Source organism: Rhinopithecus roxellana, chromosome 7 (assembly GCF_007565055.1).
Source record: "Rhinopithecus roxellana isolate Shanxi Qingling chromosome 7, ASM756505v1, whole genome shotgun sequence".
In the NCBI taxonomy this organism is placed as follows: domain Eukaryota; kingdom Metazoa; phylum Chordata; class Mammalia; order Primates; family Cercopithecidae; genus Rhinopithecus; species Rhinopithecus roxellana.
This window is the reverse complement of record NC_044555.1, coordinates 85,796,555-85,814,547: the sequence shown is the minus strand read 5'-3', so window position 1 is coordinate 85,814,547 and position 17,993 is coordinate 85,796,555. Positions and strand designations below refer to the sequence as shown.

General features: G+C 40.8%; 1 protein-coding gene across 5 annotated transcripts in view; it reads left to right on the top strand.

Annotated features, from left to right (window-relative positions):
• Positions 1-17,993, top strand: part of BCLAF3 (BCLAF1 and THRAP3 family member 3) — a 75,699-nt gene that overhangs the window by 13,642 nt on the left and 44,064 nt on the right. For all 5 annotated transcript variants that reach the window (XM_030934321.1, XM_030934320.1, XM_030934318.1 and 2 more), the window contains exons 3-5: positions 9,092-9,166; positions 12,618-13,187; positions 13,561-14,223. In XM_030934321.1, coding sequence (XP_030790181.1) covers positions 9,126-9,166; positions 12,618-13,187; positions 13,561-14,223 — 1,274 coding nt within the window. In that variant the 5' untranslated portion in view covers positions 9,092-9,125. The remainder of the gene's footprint in view (positions 1-9,091; positions 9,167-12,617; positions 13,188-13,560; positions 14,224-17,993) is intronic.

Sequence of the window (17,993 nt, the reverse complement as noted above, 5' to 3'; positions counted from 1 at the left end):
TTTTTTATTATACTTTAAGTTCTAGGGTACATGTGCATAACGTGCAGGTTTGTTACATATGTATATTTGTGCCACGTTGGTGTGCTGCACCCATCAACTCGTCAGCACCCATCAATTCATCATTTATATCATGTATAACTCCCCAATGCAATCCCTCCCCCCCCGCCATGATAGGCCCCGGTGTGTCATGTTCCCCTTCGCGAGTCCAAGTGATCTCATTGTTCAGTTCCCACCTATGAGTGAGAACATGCGGTGTTTGGTTTTCTCTTCTTGTGATAGTTTGCTAAGAATGATGGTTTCCAGCTGCATCCATGTCCCTACAAAGGACGCAAACTCATCCTTTTTTATGGCTGCATAGTATTCCATGGTGTATATGTGCCACATTTTCTTAATCCAGTCTGTCACAGATGGACATTTGGGTTGATTCCAAGTCTTTGCTATTGTGAATAGTGCCGCAATAAACATACGTGTGCATGTGTCTTTGTAGTAGAATAATTTATAATCCTTTGGGTATATACCCAGTAGTGGGATGGCTGGGTCATATGGTACATCTAGTTCTAGATCCTTGAGGAATTGCCATACTGTTTTCCATAATGGTTGAACTAGTTTACAATCCCACCAACAGCAAAAGCCAAAATTGACAAATGGGATCTAATTAAACTAAAGAGCTTCTGCACAGCAAAAGAAACTACCGTCAGAGTGAACAGGCAACCTACAGAATGGGAGAAAATTTTTGCAATCTACTCATCTGACAAAGGGCTAATATCCAGAATCTACAAATAACTCAAACAAATATACAAGAAAAAAACAAACAACCCCATCAAAAAGTGGGGAAAGGATATGAGCAGACATTTCTCAAGACATTCATACAGCCAACAGACACATGAAAAAATGCTCATCATCACTCGCCATCAGAGAAATGCAAATCAAAACCACAATGAGATACCATCTCACACCAGTTAGAATGGCAATCATTAAAAAATCAGGAAACAACAGTTGTTGGAGAGGATGTGGAGAAATAGGAACACTTTTCTTTTTTTTTTTTTGAGATGGAGTCTTGCTCTGTCCCCCAGGCTGGAGTGTAGTGGCGCGATCGCCGGCTCACTGCAAGCTCCGCCTTCTGGGTTCACACCATTCTCCTGCCTCAGCCTCCTGAGTAGCTGGGACTACAGGCGCCCGCCACCACGCCCGGCTAATTTTTTGTATTTTTAGTAGAGACGGGGTTTCACCGTGGTCTCGATCTCCTGACCTCGTGATCCGCCCTCCTCGGCCTCCCAAAGTGCTAGGATTACAGGCGTGAGCCACCGCGCCCGGCTGAAAGTCCCATCTTCTTTCAAGAGAAGGCTGTTTCATCTACACTGAAAACCTATTGTTTAACGTAACCACCTTCGTCAGTGATCTTCTGGATAACTTGCTGCAGCTTCTCCGTCAGCACTTGCTGCCTCACTTTGCCCTTTTATGTTATGGCGATGGCTTCTTTGCTTAAACCTCACAAGCTAACCTCTGCTGATTTCCAACTTTGCTTCTGCAGCTTCCTTACCTCTCTCAGCCTTCACAGAATTGAATGGAGTTAGAGTCTTGCTCTGGATTGGGCTTTGGCTTAAGGGAACGTTGTGGCTGGTTTGAGCTTCTATCCAGACCACTCAAACTTTCTCCATATCAGCAATAAGGCTGTTTCACTTTCTTATACATGTATTCATTTAAGTAACACATTTAATTTCCTTCAAGAACTTTTCCTTTGCATCCACAACTTAGCTGTTTGGCCCAAGAAGCCTAGTTTTTGGCCTTTCCCAGCTTTCGATGAGCCTTCCTCACTAAGCTTAATCATTTGTAGCTTTTGATTTAACTTGAAATGTGTGACTCTTCCTTTCACTTGAACATTTAGAGGCCATTGTAGGATTATTAATTGACCTCATTTCAATATTAGTGTGTCTCAGGAAGTAGGGAGGCCTGAGGAAAGGGAGAGAGAAGGAAGAATGCCCCATCAGAACACACACTACATTTATTGATTATGTTCACCATCTTATAAGGGCATGGTTCATGGTGCCCCCAATTACAATAGTAACATCAAAGATCACAGATCACCATAACAGATATAATAGTAAGGAAGAAGTTTGAAATATTTTGATAATTCCCAAAATGTGACATGACACAGAGACAAGAAGTAAACATGTGAGGTTGGAAAAATGGCACTGATAGACTTGCTCAATGCAGGGTTGCCACAAACCCTGCATTGTAAAAAACCCTGCATTTGTAAAAATGCAGTATCTGTGAAGCGCAGTAAGGCAGAGCACAACAAAATGAGGTGTACCTCTACAGACTTACTGTTTCCTTTTGCTTCATGGTTTTTTGGGGAGAAAATTTTCTCAGGTAGGAAATTCTGTTTTCTGGCCGGGCACAGTGGCTTTTGCCTGTAATCCCAGCACTTTGGGAAGCTGAGGCAGGTGGATCACCTGAGGTCAGGAGTTTGAGACCAGCCTGGCCAACATGGTGAAACCTTATCTCTACTAAAAATACAAAAATTAGTCAGGAATGGTGGCACGTGCCTGTAATCCCAGCTACTTGGGAGGCTGAGGCAGGAGAATTGCTGGAACCCAAGAGGCAGAGGTTGCAGTGAGCCGAGATCGCACCACTGTACTCTAGCCTGGGTCACAGAGCAAGACTCCATCAGAAAGAAAGAGAGAGAGAGAGGAAGGAATTCTGTTTTCCCACTCTTGTCAACACATGGGTGCCATCAGACTTTTAAATTTTTGCAAATCTCATGAGTATGAAATAATATCTCATCATTTTCATGTTATTTCCTGGATTCTTAGTGGGGTGGAGTATCTTTTCATGTGTTTATTGGACATTTGTATTTCCTCTTTGTTGAAAACTGGAAGGATGGAGCTGCCATTTACTGAGATGGGACAGACTGTAAGAGGAGAAAATGTTGGAGGGAGATCAGGAGTTTGCTCAAGGACATGTTTACAGAATCCAGTGGGCTGTTGCATATGCAAGACTGGAGTGCATGGGATGGGTGTGAGCTGGAGATACAAATTTGAGGTTGTTAGTTTATAGAGGGTATTTAAAGGCATGAGACTGAATGAGAGTACAGACACAAGTCCAAAGAGCAAAGTCACTATTTAGAGGAAGACTGGGTTCACTCTTAAGGGTCAGGGTGATGATGGGGAAGATGGGGAAAAATTGGCAAAAGAGACAGAAGGAATTCTTATAGAGGTAGGAGGAAAACCAAGAAAATGTAGTATTCTGGAATCCAAGTGAAGAAAATATTTCCAGGAGGAAGGTGTGTGAAGTGCTCCTGGCAGCCATGTGTGGTGGTTCACACCTGTAATCCCAACGCTTTGAAAGGCCAAGGCAGGAGGATCTCTTGAGCCTAAGAGTTTGAGACCACCCTGGCGACATACTGAGACCCATCTCTACAAAAAATTTTAAAAATTAGCTGGGCATGGGCTGGGCACGGTGGCTCAGGCCTGTAATCCCAGCACTTTGGGAGTCTGAGGCGGGCAGATCATTTAAGGCCAGAAGTTCAAGACCAGCCTGGCCAACATGGTGAAACCCTGTCTCTACTAAAAGTACAAAGATTAGCCGGGTGTGGTGGTGCACACCTGTAGTCCCATTTACTTGGGAGGCTGAGGCACAAGAATCGCTTGAACCCGGGAGGTGGAGGTTGCAGTGAGCTGAGATCGCAGCACTGCTCTCCAGCCTGGGTGACAGAGTGAGACTCCATCTCAAAAAAAGAAAAGAAAAAAAAAAGAAAAAAGAACCATGTAGTAAATATTGTAGACTTTGTGGGTCACATACAGTCTCTGTCACATATTCTTCTTCTTCTTTTTTTTTTTTTTTTTTACAACCCTTTAAAATGTAAAAAGCATTCTCAGCTCAGGCTGTATGTTTAAACCTCCTCTCTTATCTATCAAGCAGCTGAACTAGTACTTGTCATGACCAGCTGATGCCCACTAAGCAATTGCAAACAAAGTTAACTTTAAAAAATAGCTTTATAATTTACTGGTTTAAAGTGTACATTTCAGTGGTTTTTAGTATGCTTGCAGAGTTATGCAACCATCTCCATAATATCTGATCTAATTTTAGAATATTTTCCTCACCCCAAAGCTAATGTTTTTACAGCTTCGAGGTATAATTTATATGCAATAAAATTCACCATCTTTGAATGAATAGTTTGAATTTTTTTTTTTTTTTTGAGGCGGAGTCTCGCTCTGTCACTCAGGCTGGAGTCCAGTGGAGCGATCTCAGCTCACTGCAACCTCTGCCCCCCAGGTTCAAGCGATTCTCCTGCCTCAGCCTCCTGAGTAGCTGGGACTACAGGCGCGTGCCACCATGCCCAGCTAATTTTTTGTATTTTTAGTAGAGACGGGTTTTCACCATTTTAACCAGGATGATCTCAATCTCCTAACTTCGTGATCCACCTGTCTCAGCCTTCCAAAGTGTTGAGATTACAGGCGTGAATGAGCCACCGTGCCTGGCCCATTTGAATTTTAATAAAGCTAATTTTAATATTGGGCAAAGGAAAATGTTCTTAGTAATACTTCTTTTATCACATGCAATAAATCTCACTTGTAAGTATTTTATCCTAAGTGATCTCCACTTTTCCTTTAAAACCAGTGGTTCTGTAGCTCCTGGACCAGCAGCACCCGCATCACCTGGGAACCTGCTAGGGTGGGGCCCACCCCAGGGGCAGGGCCCAGCAATCTGTGGTTTAACCAGCCTTCCAGGTGATTCTAATGCACACTAAAATTTGAGAACTACTCCAATGTATATTCCTGCATGGAATTGCTAGGCTGTGGGATATGGGCATGTTCGACTTTATTGGGTATTTCCAAACTACAGGTGACACTTGAACAACACGGGCTTGAACTGTGTGGGTCCACTCATATGTGGAGTTTTTCCCAAAGAAACGTGTATAGAAAATACGGCATTTGAGATATGCGAAAGCTGCCTGTGCAGAGGGACTTGGATATGCACGGATTTTGGCATATGTGGGGATTCTGGAACCAATCCCTTGAGTATAACAAGGGGCAACGGTATTTTCAAACTGGTTATACTGTACCATGTACAGTTCACCTAGCAGTAACTGAGAGTTCCTATTTTCACACATCTTTGCCAACATTTTTGAATATGCAACTTAAAAAAACATTTTTGGCATATCTGATGAATGATCATAGCCCTTTGGCATATCAAATGGCTATGATCTTAATTTGTATTTTCCCAGTTACTAATTAAGTTGAACATCTCATATGTTCATAGGTCATTTGAGTTTTGTGTTCTGTGATAATGGAGTCTTTTGCCTATGGAAATAAATACAATTATGTAAATAAATGCAATGTGTTGAAATAATTGCAAAATAAACCCAGAATTCCCAAGGAGAAAGAAGCCCAGAGGGAAAAAAAAGAAAGTCCAGGAAAGAGTCCTAGGGGATGTGATAGTTACACAGGCAGGAGAGAATAGGGGTTTGTCAAGCTGACTGAGGGAAGGCCCTCCATGTGCTGGACCAGCACGGCCTGATCAGGGAAAGCGAGTAGTGTGGTGTAGGGGACTAGTAGGGTGTGTGGAGGAAAAGACACACATAAGGCTGGGAAAAAGGTAGGAAGCAACTAGATGTATTTATCTTACATTCATTTAATCTTTTTTGTTGAGCATTTGGGTTATTAGTTTTCGTGGGCTTTTTTTCTTTACTATTATGAATAAAACTGATACAAACATCTTAGTATACACAGTTGATTTTTTTCTTTTGAATTATTTTTTTAAAACAAGTTTAAACTGAAATTACTAGATTAAAGGAAAGGAGGTATGATTAGTTTCATAGTTTCTTACATGTTTCAAGATTACTCTCCATTAGTCATTAGGGAAATGCAAATCAAAACCACAATGAGATACCACTTCGTACCCTCTAGGATGGCTATAGTCAAAAATATAGTAAGTGTTGGTGAGGATGTAGAAAAATTAGAACCCTCATACACTGCTGGTGGGAATGTAAAATGGTGCAGCTACTTTGGAAAAGTTTGGCAGATCCTCAAAAAGTTAAACATAGAGTTACCAAGTGACCCAGTAATTCCACTCCTAGGTATATACCCAAGGAAATGAAAACATATGTTCACACAATAACTTGTACACAAATGTTTGTAAGAGCATTATTTATAATAGCTGAAAGGTAGAAACAACCCAAATATGCATGGAGAGGTGAATGAATGAACAAAATGTGATGTACCCATACAGTGAAATGTCTATTATTCTACCATAAAAAGGGATGACGTACTGATACATGCTACAACACAGGTGAATCTTGAAAACATGCTAAGTGAAAGAAGCCAGTCACAAAAAAACCACATACTGTTTGATTCCATTTATATGAAATGTTTCAAATAAGCAGATCCATAGAAACAGGCTAAGCAGGGGAGGGGAGAAGTGGGGAGTCACAGCTAACAGGGTCTCTTTTGGGAAGGTGAAAATGTTCTACAACTAGACAGTGATAATGGTTGTATATCACTGTGAATATACTAAAAAACATTGAATTGTACACTTTAAATGGGTAAACTGTATGGCGTGTGAATTCAACATCAATAAATATGTTTTGTTTTTAAAAATGAAAAAAAGATTATGCTCCAGAAAAATTTTCCTTTCTCATTATCATCAATATTTTTGTTACCCCCCCCCAAAAAAATTACCACCTTTGGGTTTATTATTTTCGTTAAATTTAATAGGTATGAACTGATACCCAGAGTTTATTTAAATTATAAGCTTCCCTATTGAATGTAATCGCTATCAGAGCAGAAAGTTTTGCCTGTTTTTGTTCATTGCTGTAGCCCTAGAACAGTGTCTGGCAAATAATTGGTACACAGCACAATGTGTTAAATGATTACTTTTTTTTTTTTTTTGAGACAGAGTCTTGCTCTGTTGCCCAGGCTGGAGTGCAGTGGTATGATCTCGGCTCACTGCAAGCACCGCCTCCCGGGTTCACGCCATCCTTCTGCCTCAGCCTCCCGAGTAGCTGGGACTACAGGTGCCCACCACCACGCCCGGCTAATTTTTTGTATTTTTAGTAGAGACGGGGTTTCACTGTGTTAGCCAGGATGGTCTCGATCTCCTGACCTGGTGATCCACCCACATCAGCCTCCCAAAGTGCTGAGATTACAGGTGTGAGCCACCAGGCCAGGCCAAGTGAATACATTTTAATACTTTTAATTACTAAGTAAACATTTTTTTCCTTTAGTGTTTTAATTTCGTAATACTTTGTGAGTTAATTGTTCTTAGCCTCAAAATCTTTTTAGAAAGAGGCTGTGTATAACTAAATGAATTGAATTGATTGTACTTCCTCTGATGAGTGATCTAGTTCAAGTTCTCTGACTTTGTATGCTTTTACTTTCTTCTGAGATTCAGGATAACAGTAGTTTGCAAACGTTTAAGTATGAGGACCGCCTTTTAAACTGATGTCTACGTAATAATTGTACTTTTTGTATCTGTGGGTGGAAAAACTGCATAGTGACAAGAAGTCTTTATATTTTAGTTTCACCATAGTATCTTCAGAAATTTGCAAAATCGAGGTGCATAATACGTGAGACATATACTTGTTTATTCGGTAGTCTGTGCATGGTAGCTATATGATCATTCATGAGCCCATGGCAGTTGTTTTAGAAGCCACCAGGGGATTGGGACCACTAAGTTAGGAACTACTTAATATTAGTATCAGAACTGAGGAGGACTACTGAGTTATAAATAATAGCTAGTATAGGAGATTATACCTACTTATGTATTTTTAAAAATCAGTTTCTGAAGCTATCAGTTTCTTTTAAAGACTGAAGAATATTTGAAAAACCAAGTTTAGAAGTGCCTTTTAATATTTACTTATTTGACATTATTTGTTTTAGCAAAAAACCAGAAGCAAACTAAATGTCTAATAATGTTCAATTACATTTTGGGTATATTTGTCTGGTGGAAAGTTAGGCAGCAGTTGAATATTCGAAATTGTGATTCTGACCGGCTGGGGTAGCTCACGCCTGTAATCCCAGCACTTTGGGAGGCCAAGGTCGGAGGATTGCTTGAGCTCAGGAGATCCAGACCAAGCTGGGCAACATGGCAAGACCCTGTGTCTACCAAAAATACAGAAATTAGCCAGGTGTGGTTGTGCACGCTTGTCGTCCCAGCTACTTGGGAGGTCAAGCATCGCTGGAGCCTGGGAAGTCAAGGCTGCAGTGAACTGTGATTGCACCACTGCACTCTAGCCTGGGTGGAAGAGCAAAACCCTGTCCCAAAAAATAAAAATAAAAATAAAAAAATAAAAAAATAAATTGTAATTCTTAGAATCCAACAATTTAAAAAGCAGTGTATACCATCATGTATTCCTAAACATTTTAACTGTGATTATATGAAGTATTTCTGTACATGGTGAAAGACAGGAAAGTAGTAGTGCTTGTATTCAGATAGAGGAATTCTGGGTAATTTTTCCTCTTTTTGGACTACTTATTTAGCAGTTGCTGTGTGCCAGATACCAATAAGCTCTTTTTATGATTTAATTTAGGGGTCATTAAACTACAGTGCATTTGACTTGCCAGGCCTATTTTTGTATGACCCACTTGAGCTAAATAGTTTTTGTACTTTTATTTTTTTAATTAATTTTGACCAATATAGTGCCTTTAACCTAGTATGTTTAAAATATTTCAACATGTAGTTAATATTAGAAATACATTAATAAAACATTTTACATTTTTTATATGAACTCTTTGAAATTTGATGTGGATTTTATACTTACGGCACATCTCAATGTTGTCTAGTCACATTTTTACATTTTTAAAGAGTTGCTTTAAAAAAAGGAAGAAACTGATGTCACAGAGACCTTATATGGCCTGCAAAGCCTAAAATAGTTACTCTTCGGCACTTTGCAGACAAGGTTTACTGATCCCTGATTTAATTCATTTTATCCTGACAACATTCCAATAAGAAGGGGTGCTATTATTATTTCCATGTTATAGATGAGGAAACTGAGGTACAAAGGGTTTAAGTAAATTGGCAGCATTTGCTGTGTTTTAGATCAAATTGTAGGCTCTTTCTACAAACTTGCTAATCCTGTGTTTCTTTGCAGTGTAAAAAGTGGATAGTGGCTCACGTGTCAAAGGATGGCACGGTCACGATCTAGATCCCCCAGGTGGAAACACAGGTGAGCAGTTCTTAGCAGAGTAAGCTTGGATTTGGGATGTGCTGTGACTTTCAATTTCACCAGTACTAGTAAACACTTAATAAGCTCATGACACCTGGTTATTCACAGTAGGTACTTTATCATAGTAGAAGTTGTATTTCTACATTCTAGTAGCTGACAGCTTTGTTTAATCATAGAAGGTAGCTAGAGTTAATCCATAATGAAAAGCAAAGCAGTGGCCACAGCAGGAGAGAGTGAGAAATATCTTTGAGAGTATTACATTTTTTGAATTAGTGAGTAGTTTAGAACTCCTCAGTATGGATTTCATTTTATTTTTTCATAATTAATATGTTTAAAGAAATTTCGAAGTAGAAAATTGGGAGTTTCCTTTTGAATAGTTTGATTATAGTCCATTTCTCCTCTTTCCAGCTTGGTAGTATCAAAAGTATGTATCATTAGATTGGAGCAATTTAACCAGTCTTTATTGTACACCTGCTACAGGCAGGTTCTTGGTCTACAAAAGCAAATATGCCATCTTCTGTGGCTTCAGCAAGCACGTGGTTGGGCTTTGAGATTGACACCATGGCCAACTATGATACAGTGGGGAAAGTGCTGTGCTACTTATTGGGACAAAGGATTCTGGATTTTCAGGGAGGAAATAATTGTGTTTTTGTGGAGGGAAATGGGGGTACTAAGAAAGTCTTCAAAGAAGAGATGAAAACAATTTTATCTGGGCATTTCAGATGTATAGAACTTCTAAAAGCAGAAAGAGTGAAGAGAAGTATTCTAGTTAAGGGGGAGAGCAGGAGCAAAGGCACCAAGCTGTAAATGTGACTAGTATTTTCTGAGACTTAAAAAGGACCATCATTTCACACAAAAAAGACAGACCAGGATTTTTCATGTTATGATAACTTGCCCATTTTGCTTATGCGTTTTGGTTATGCAGTAACTAATCGAGCTTTTGTCAACAGTTTTCATTTTGTAATTCACAGGAGCAACTTGTAATGGCAAGGAATTTGAGAAAGAAAAGGGAATGTAAAGAAGTGAAGGATTTTAAAAGGGTATCACAGAGGTCTTTTTTTTTTTTTTTTTTTTGAGATGGAGTTTCGCTCAGTCGCCCAGGCTGGAGTGCAGTGGTGTGATCTCGGCTCACTGCAAGCTCCGGCTCCGAGGTTCACGCCATTCTCCTGCATCAGCCTCCTGAGTAGCTGGGACTACAGGCACCCGCCACTGCACCCAGCTAATTTTTTGTATTTTTAGTAGAGACGGGGTTTCACTGTGTTAGCCAGGATGGTCTCGATCTCCTGTCCTCGTGATCCGCCTGCTTCGGCCTCCCAAAGTGCTGGGATTACAGGCGTGAGCCACCACTCCTGGCCCACAGAGGTCTTTTCTTGATAAGACAAAAGCCGCTGGTGAGGGGCACAAGAGACCCTGCCAAGCTCAGTGCCTGATTTCCAGGTTCCTTCTCAGGTTTCTTTGTTAAGAACTATAAAGGATCTGATATTTTACCCTACTTGAGAACTAACACATTATTAGCCTGCCACAGGGCACTCTTGGGTCAGACTCAAAGGCCTTTATTACTCAGAGTACAGCAAGCAGCTTGAGCTTCGTGTTCCTGTCATTCCCCTCTGGGTCCCATGAGGGCTGGCACCACAGAGCCACTGACTAGGTGCATGCTGTGAGGCAGCGAGCTTTCCATACAGGCGGTGCGGTTACAGTACAACTGAGGAACATGAGTCCCTTATCAGGGGCTGCAAATAATGGACAGCAAACACATCAACCCTTTTCCCTGAGGGAGACCCTATCTCTATCTTGCAACACTGCCTTAGAACAAAGGCTGTCAGTGCCTCTGCTCAAAAGGCACTCACAAGGCATGCAGAACTCAAGAGACTGTGGAGAATTGTCTCCCAACAGACTCCTTGAGTCTTTTTTGTTCCTTTAGGAAAACCAAAAACAATAGCAACTATTCCAGCAACCTTCTTCAGAAGAAAGGGACACTATGCTATAAAACATATAAAATATCATGTCAAACCAATATTGAATGTGAAGTAAGGATTAAAAGTAAGTTATTGGGAATTCCATCCAGACTGGAAGACCTTTGACTCTGGCTGCCATCTTTTCTCCTTGGCTATGAAAGAGATGAAATCTTCCAGGAAGTCCTCAGAGGCTCCAGTTGCTTCCTCCTGTGATGAGGTATAGCCAGCTGGATGGCAGAGTTTCTGCTTTAGCTAAATAACACCTACAGGTATGTCTAGCTTGGTGACTCCAGAGGGCAATATTGCCAAGTTCAGTATATACATGAGGAAGGTAGATCTACCTCCTTTATTGTAGGGAGGGCACAGACTTATCATCGAAAGGAAAGGGATTCACTCATGGTTGCACCAACTCCATGGCAGCTTCTAAGAGACAGCCATAACAGAAGCTGCAAGGATCACTTCCTCATTGATTAGAAGACATTAAACCCTCAGGGAGGAGATGGAGAAATTGGGCAGGTCAGATGGGGGGAAAGGTCCCCAGGTACAAAATGGAACTGTATTGTGTCCCAGATAGTGGCACACCTCTCTTTACGTCTAGGCAACCCAAATTGGTTTCCCTGAATACAAAAGCCTCAATGTTGGCAATGCTGAGGTACGGAGAAGGTAGTTCCAGAAAGGATGTGCTGTCCCTGGAGAGCATTATAGCTACTTTAAAGTATAACTTCACCAAAGTTACAAGCTCTGTTCGAACAGCACATCTTTCCGTCGATATGCAAAGGAACAGATCCGGGAACAAAAAGCAACTTACCTATGTTAGAGGTATTTCTGGAGGAATTAAGCATGAGATTCAAGTCTTAAGAGCCTCTTGTTCCCCCTTCTCCCTCGGTTGAATACATATGTTTTGCTCCTTGATACAACCTTAGTAGAGAAAGTAGACAATCAACTGGAGAAACTCTGGGCCTGGCTTGGTTCTGAGTTTGAATTGTAGCATCATTAAATCTTAGACTCTAATTTATTGTCAGAGGTGATATTCAGTTTGCTGGAGACCCTCCTACACATTGATTTGTGTGAGTCTTGCCTTCCTGCTTGTTTCTTACCTGGCCTTTGAGCGGGATGAAAGCTTTTGCTGACTGGCCCTTTGAAGTCACTGCATCTTCTTTTGCCATTACTTTGCTGTCAGCAGTCTTCTAAAATGGATCCTGCTGTGTACCTAAGCTGGCCCTCCTCCAATGGGAAAGGTGTGCTCAGCTCATTTGGATAAGCACATGGGATACCTTAGTTCAGATGGAAAGAGTATGCTTGTTGATTGGGCAGTACTATAGTCAGACCCCCAAATGTACAATTTAGAATGCAGATGTAGCAAATTGATGAATTTAGTTTGAGTGGAAGAAGCTGAAGGATCCTAGGAAAAGCAACTGTTTTTGGTAGGTCATATTAAGACACACTTAGTTGATTATCTTTAAATGGATTACACTTTTCTGTATTTGTTTACATAGGTCTTTATCGCCAGTACCTAGAAATGCTGAACACTACAAGCAAAGACATTCGCACGGGCATTATGGCTGTGAATATAGGAAGGATCCAAAAAGACCCGTCGCTTGGAGAATGGACAGTGAGAAACATGGACAGAGTAAACCAAGGATTCCCTCTCGTGGAAATATATATTACCAGTCTTATGAACATAGATCACCTTCCCCTAACATAAGAAACTCTTTAGAAAATGTTTATATGTATAAGCCTCACCGAGGATATTCGCCTGGAAGAGGGGACAGTAACAGGAGAGCTCAGTATATGCCCAAATACTCAGATGGTATACCCTACAAAGAGCATGAGAGGAATTCTTATCCCCAGAAAGTGCAAGGAGGGTATAGTCCTGATGACCACAGAGTTAGAGGAAGTGGAAAAGGGGGGAAACCACCTCAGAGGTCAATAGCAGATTCTTTTAGATTTGAAGGAAAGTGGCATGAAGATGAGTTGAGGCACCAGAGGATACAAGAAGAAAAATACTCCCAGTCAACTAGAAGAGGCTCTGAAGACTTTGAGACAAGGAGCTCATTTCAGAAGAGGTATAGGAAAACATTAAACCTGGGTAATTTGGTATAACGCCTCAAGTGAAAAGGTCTGTTTACTTTATGGTTGAAGATAACCACCTTGAAAAGCTTTTGTCTAAAAAGACAAAAAGCGTTGTAATTTAGTTATGGTGTACTGGTAGTAGTGAAGTATTCCTTTTTAGAGTAAATCATGTTGATGGCTAGAATACTTTTAAAAGATGGTATTTTCCTCTTTAACTGCCTTATGCCTCTAGAATTGGCTTAAGGGATTATAGATTAACTTGCCACTGCATTCTGCATTTAAAGCCGTGCTGCCCAACATTCTACACATATAAATTCTCCCTTTCTTCTCTCTATTGCAAGTGTAAACTGCTTTATGTCAACACAGGTATCCTGAGGATCGTGATTTCAGAAAATATGGACACACATCAAAAAGACCTAAAGACGTGGAGAGGTATGAAAGCAGAGAGCCTGCCAGGAATCCAAAGTGGAAGCCCGAGCATTCCCTCCCACCTTACCAAGAGGACACAGACCAGTGGAACCTTGGGCCCCAGACTTATCGACATGCTGAGAGGGAACACCCAGAGACCAGTTCAGCAACCAAAGTATCCTATGACTATCGTCACAAACGTCCTAAGCTCTCGGATGGGGACCAGGACTTTTCTGATGGGAGAACTCAGAAGTACTGTAAGGAAGAAGATAGAAAATACAGTTTTCAAAAAGGCCCTGTAAATAGAGAGTTAGATTGTTTTAATACTGGAAGAGGGAGAGAGACTCAAGATGGACAAGTCAAAGAACCTTTTAAACCGTCTAAGAAAGACAGCATTGCCTGTACTTATCCAAATAAAAATGATGTTGATTTGAGGTCTAGTAATGACAAACGGAAGGAAAAAATAAAGAAAGAAGGGGATTGCAGAAAAGAGAGCAATTCTTCCAGTAACCAACTTGATAAAAGTCAAAAACTTTCTGATGTGAAACCCTTGCCTATCAATCTTAGGAAGAAATCACTTACAGTTAAAGTAGATGTGAAGAAAACAGTAAATACATTCAGGTATTATCTTTGTTTCTTCTTTATGATATTTAATAATGTTTCTACAATCTTTATTTGCAGCTTCCAAAATGGAATTAATAGCGTGTTTAGAGTCCATCGAGTGGGAGGGATTGCCCAGAATTTTCCCCAAAAAAAGCCCTGTAGTGAGGCTGTTTCCTGTGATTAGTTACATGGGAGCGATTTCGTGTCTCCTTGTTTCCACATCCTATCTCCAGATGCTTCTTGGATGTGGAGCATTCTGTGGAGTTGTTCCTCTTTACAAATTCACTTGTTTTTATGCTGCCAGGTTTTCCTTATCCAAGGATTAGCTGGGTAGAGTTCAAGAAAACCTAGTCCTTGCTCAGTTTCTCAGAGCCTGTGCTTTCTGTTGCCTGAGATTCAGAGAATTTTTTGAGCTGAAAGGGACCTTAGCAGGACCTAGTTTTATACAGGAGGAAAGCGCGGCCCTGAGAGATGAAGTGACTTGTCTAAGTCAGAGTGGCTTGGGCTCAAATCCATGTGTTCCCTTATGACTCAATGAGGCAGGTGACTTAATGTGGTTTTTGCTGCCATCTCAAAATGACTGGGGCTCAACCAACTAGATTCTCCCAGGTAGAGGAAATTACACCATAATCTGAGAAGATGCCTATTTATAAGACATTTACTTTAGCCCTTAATGATTCTTTAAAAAAAGACTATTGTTGTTATAGGTTACATTCTCTTAAAGCAGACTCATGTGCTTTGTTCCTCGACAGATATTACTTCCATTTAGTGTATGTAATAAGGCACTACAGTTGGCCTAAAACTAAATGGCCAAAACTGTTCATGACCTTAATATGCTACCAGTATGTGAATGAAGAGGGGTGGGCCGTGTTGATTTGGTATGTTTATATTCATGCTTGACTCATTTGTATTTGAACCAAAAATGAGAGAAAACAAAATCCAAAGGGTAGAATGGGGAGGGAGGTAAACCCACAAGTCCTTTTTTGTAAAACAAAATATTTTTTGTTCCTTTTTCTTTTCTCTCCTTTTCTTTTGAGACAAGGTCTTGCTGTGTTGCCCAGGCTGGAGTGCAGTGGCATGATCACAGCTCACTGTAACCTCAAACTCCTGGGCTCAGATGATCCTCGTGCCTCTCCTGTGTTGACCTCCTGAGTATCTAGGACTATAGGTGCATGCCACCATGCCCAGCTAATTTTTTTCTTTTTTTGTAGAGACGGAATCTTGCTATGTTGCCCAGGCTGGTCTCAAACTCCTGGCCTCAAACAATCCTCTCACCTCGGCCTCCCAGAGCACTGGCATTACCAGCCTGAGCCACTGTACCTGGCCTCTGTTCCTTTACTTCAATTTAGACATGGCAACACCCCACCTCATAGTTCTTTTGCATTCATTGCACTTGTAGAAAATATTTTTAAATATACGTATGTGCATTTATATATGTGCTCAGAAAGCATTTATAAGTATGATTATATTACAGAAAGTTCAAGAAATAAAGGGGGGGACTCATCCGTAATTCTACTACTATACAACAATTTTATTTGCATTTTAATCTAGTTATTTTTCTATGTATGTTTATACATGACTGCTGTGGTATCATATTAATAATTTTGTATCTTTTTACATATGTCTTAAATAATTTTGTGCTATTATATCTCCTACTAGTTCTTCATCTTAAAAGCACAAAAGCTTCTGTAAGTACCAAGTTTAAGAATGTTACCTTAAGGGCTGGGCACAGTAGCTCATGCCTGTAATCAGAGCACTTTGGGAAACTGAGGTCGGAGGGTCGCTTGAGCTCAGGAGTTTGAGGCTGCAGTGAGCCATCATCGTGCCATTGCACCCCAGCCTGGGCAACAGAGTGAGACTCTGTCTCAAAAAAAAAAAAAAAAAGAAAAAAAAAAGGGAGGGGAGCTTGGATTATTGGATTACATTCTGATGGCTATGAGATATACATATATAACATATAGCATACACACTTTTCTTTGTTTCTTTTTTTCTTTTCGAGACAGGGTCATGCTCTGTCACCCAGACTGGAGTGCAGTGGTGTGATCATGGCTCACTGCAGCCTTGAACTCCTGGGCTCAAGTGATTCTCCTGCATCAGCCTTCTGAGTAGCTGGGACTACAGGCGTGCACCACCACACCCAGCTAATAAAAAATATTTTGTAGAGATAGAAATCTTGCTATGTTGCCCAGGCTGGTCTCAATCTCATGGCCTCATGCAATCCTCCCTCCTTGGCCTCCCAAAACACTGGGATTACAGGCATGAGCCACCGTACCCAGCCTTAAGCTTTTTTTCTATCCAACGTTCTATTTTGAAAATGTTAAACATACAGAAAAGCTGAAAGAATTCTACAGTGGGCCGGGCGCGGTGGCTCAAGCCTGTAATCCCAGCACTTTGGGAGGCCGAGACGGGCGGATCACGAGGTCAGGAGATCGAGACCATCCTGGCTAACACAGTGAAACCCCGTTTCTACTAAAAAATACAAAAAAACGAGCCGGGCGAGGTGGCGGGCGCCTGTAGTCCCAGCTACTCTGGAGGCTGAGGCAGGAGAATGGCGTAAACCCGGGAGGCGGAGCTTGCAGTGAGCTGAGATCCGGCCACTGCACTCCAGCCCGGGCGACAGAGCGAGACTCCGTCTCAAAAAAATAAAAATAAAAAAAATAAAAAAAAGAATTCTACAGTGAACGCCCATATACTCACCACCTAAAGTCTACAATTAACAGTTTACTTTCATAATTACAAATGTGTCTATTCATCTATTGTTCCACCTTATTTTTTGGATATTTTTCAAAGTAAGTTGCAAATGTCAGGACACTCCCATTTAGATACCTTATACATTTTTGTTTACAGTTCTTCTTTTTTCTTTTGAGGTAAAATTATATACAATCAAATGCATACAAATTTTCAGCTTTTTAATAAAAGTAATGATGTGGCCAGGTGCAATGGCTCACACCTGTAATCCCAGCATTTGTGGGAGACTGGGGCAGGCTGATTGCTTGAGCTCAGCAGTTCGAGACCAGCCTAGGCAACATGATGAAACCCCACCTCTACAAAAAAATACAAAAATTAGCTGGGTGGGGTGACATGTGCCTGTAGTCCCAGCTTCTTGGGAGGCTGGGATGGGAAGATTGGCTTGAGTCTGGAAGATCGAGACTGCAGTGAGCCGTGTTTGTGCCACTGCACTCCAGCCTGGGTGACAAAGTGAGACCCGTCTCAAAAATTAAAAGTAAAAAAATAGAAGTAATGATACCCCCATGTTTAATAATGAAGTGTGTTATAGTGAAAAGAGAATTTAAAAATTGTAACACTTTTAAAGAATGCTAGAAATACCAGTTTTGAAGAGTTTTATTTTAATAGACCTCATTAGAGATACTGAACAGTTAATTTTATAATTTGATATGAGAAATGGAAGCTTGATCTTTATCATGTGTCACAAAAATGAGCTTAAAATGGAGGCTGCTGCATCTTTTATTTTGAATTTATAAACTATGATTTTGTGAAATCTCATAATCTGTCACTGGGGTCTGGCAGCATACCAGGGCCATTTGAATACCTGCCCAGGGCCTGCAGGATGGCTTGTGTAATAACCTCCACTGCAAATCCTCTCTGTTCAAAGACCTGAAAAATAAATAACTGAGCAAATACGTGCATCTTTTCAGTATGATAAAGCGTCATAGTCAACAAAATCTTTATTTTCTGGTGAATGGGTTATGGATGAATTTTGTGGTTTGGATTTAATTGTATGTGGACTGATCCATAAGACAAAGATAATGCCCTCAGTAGAATTATGT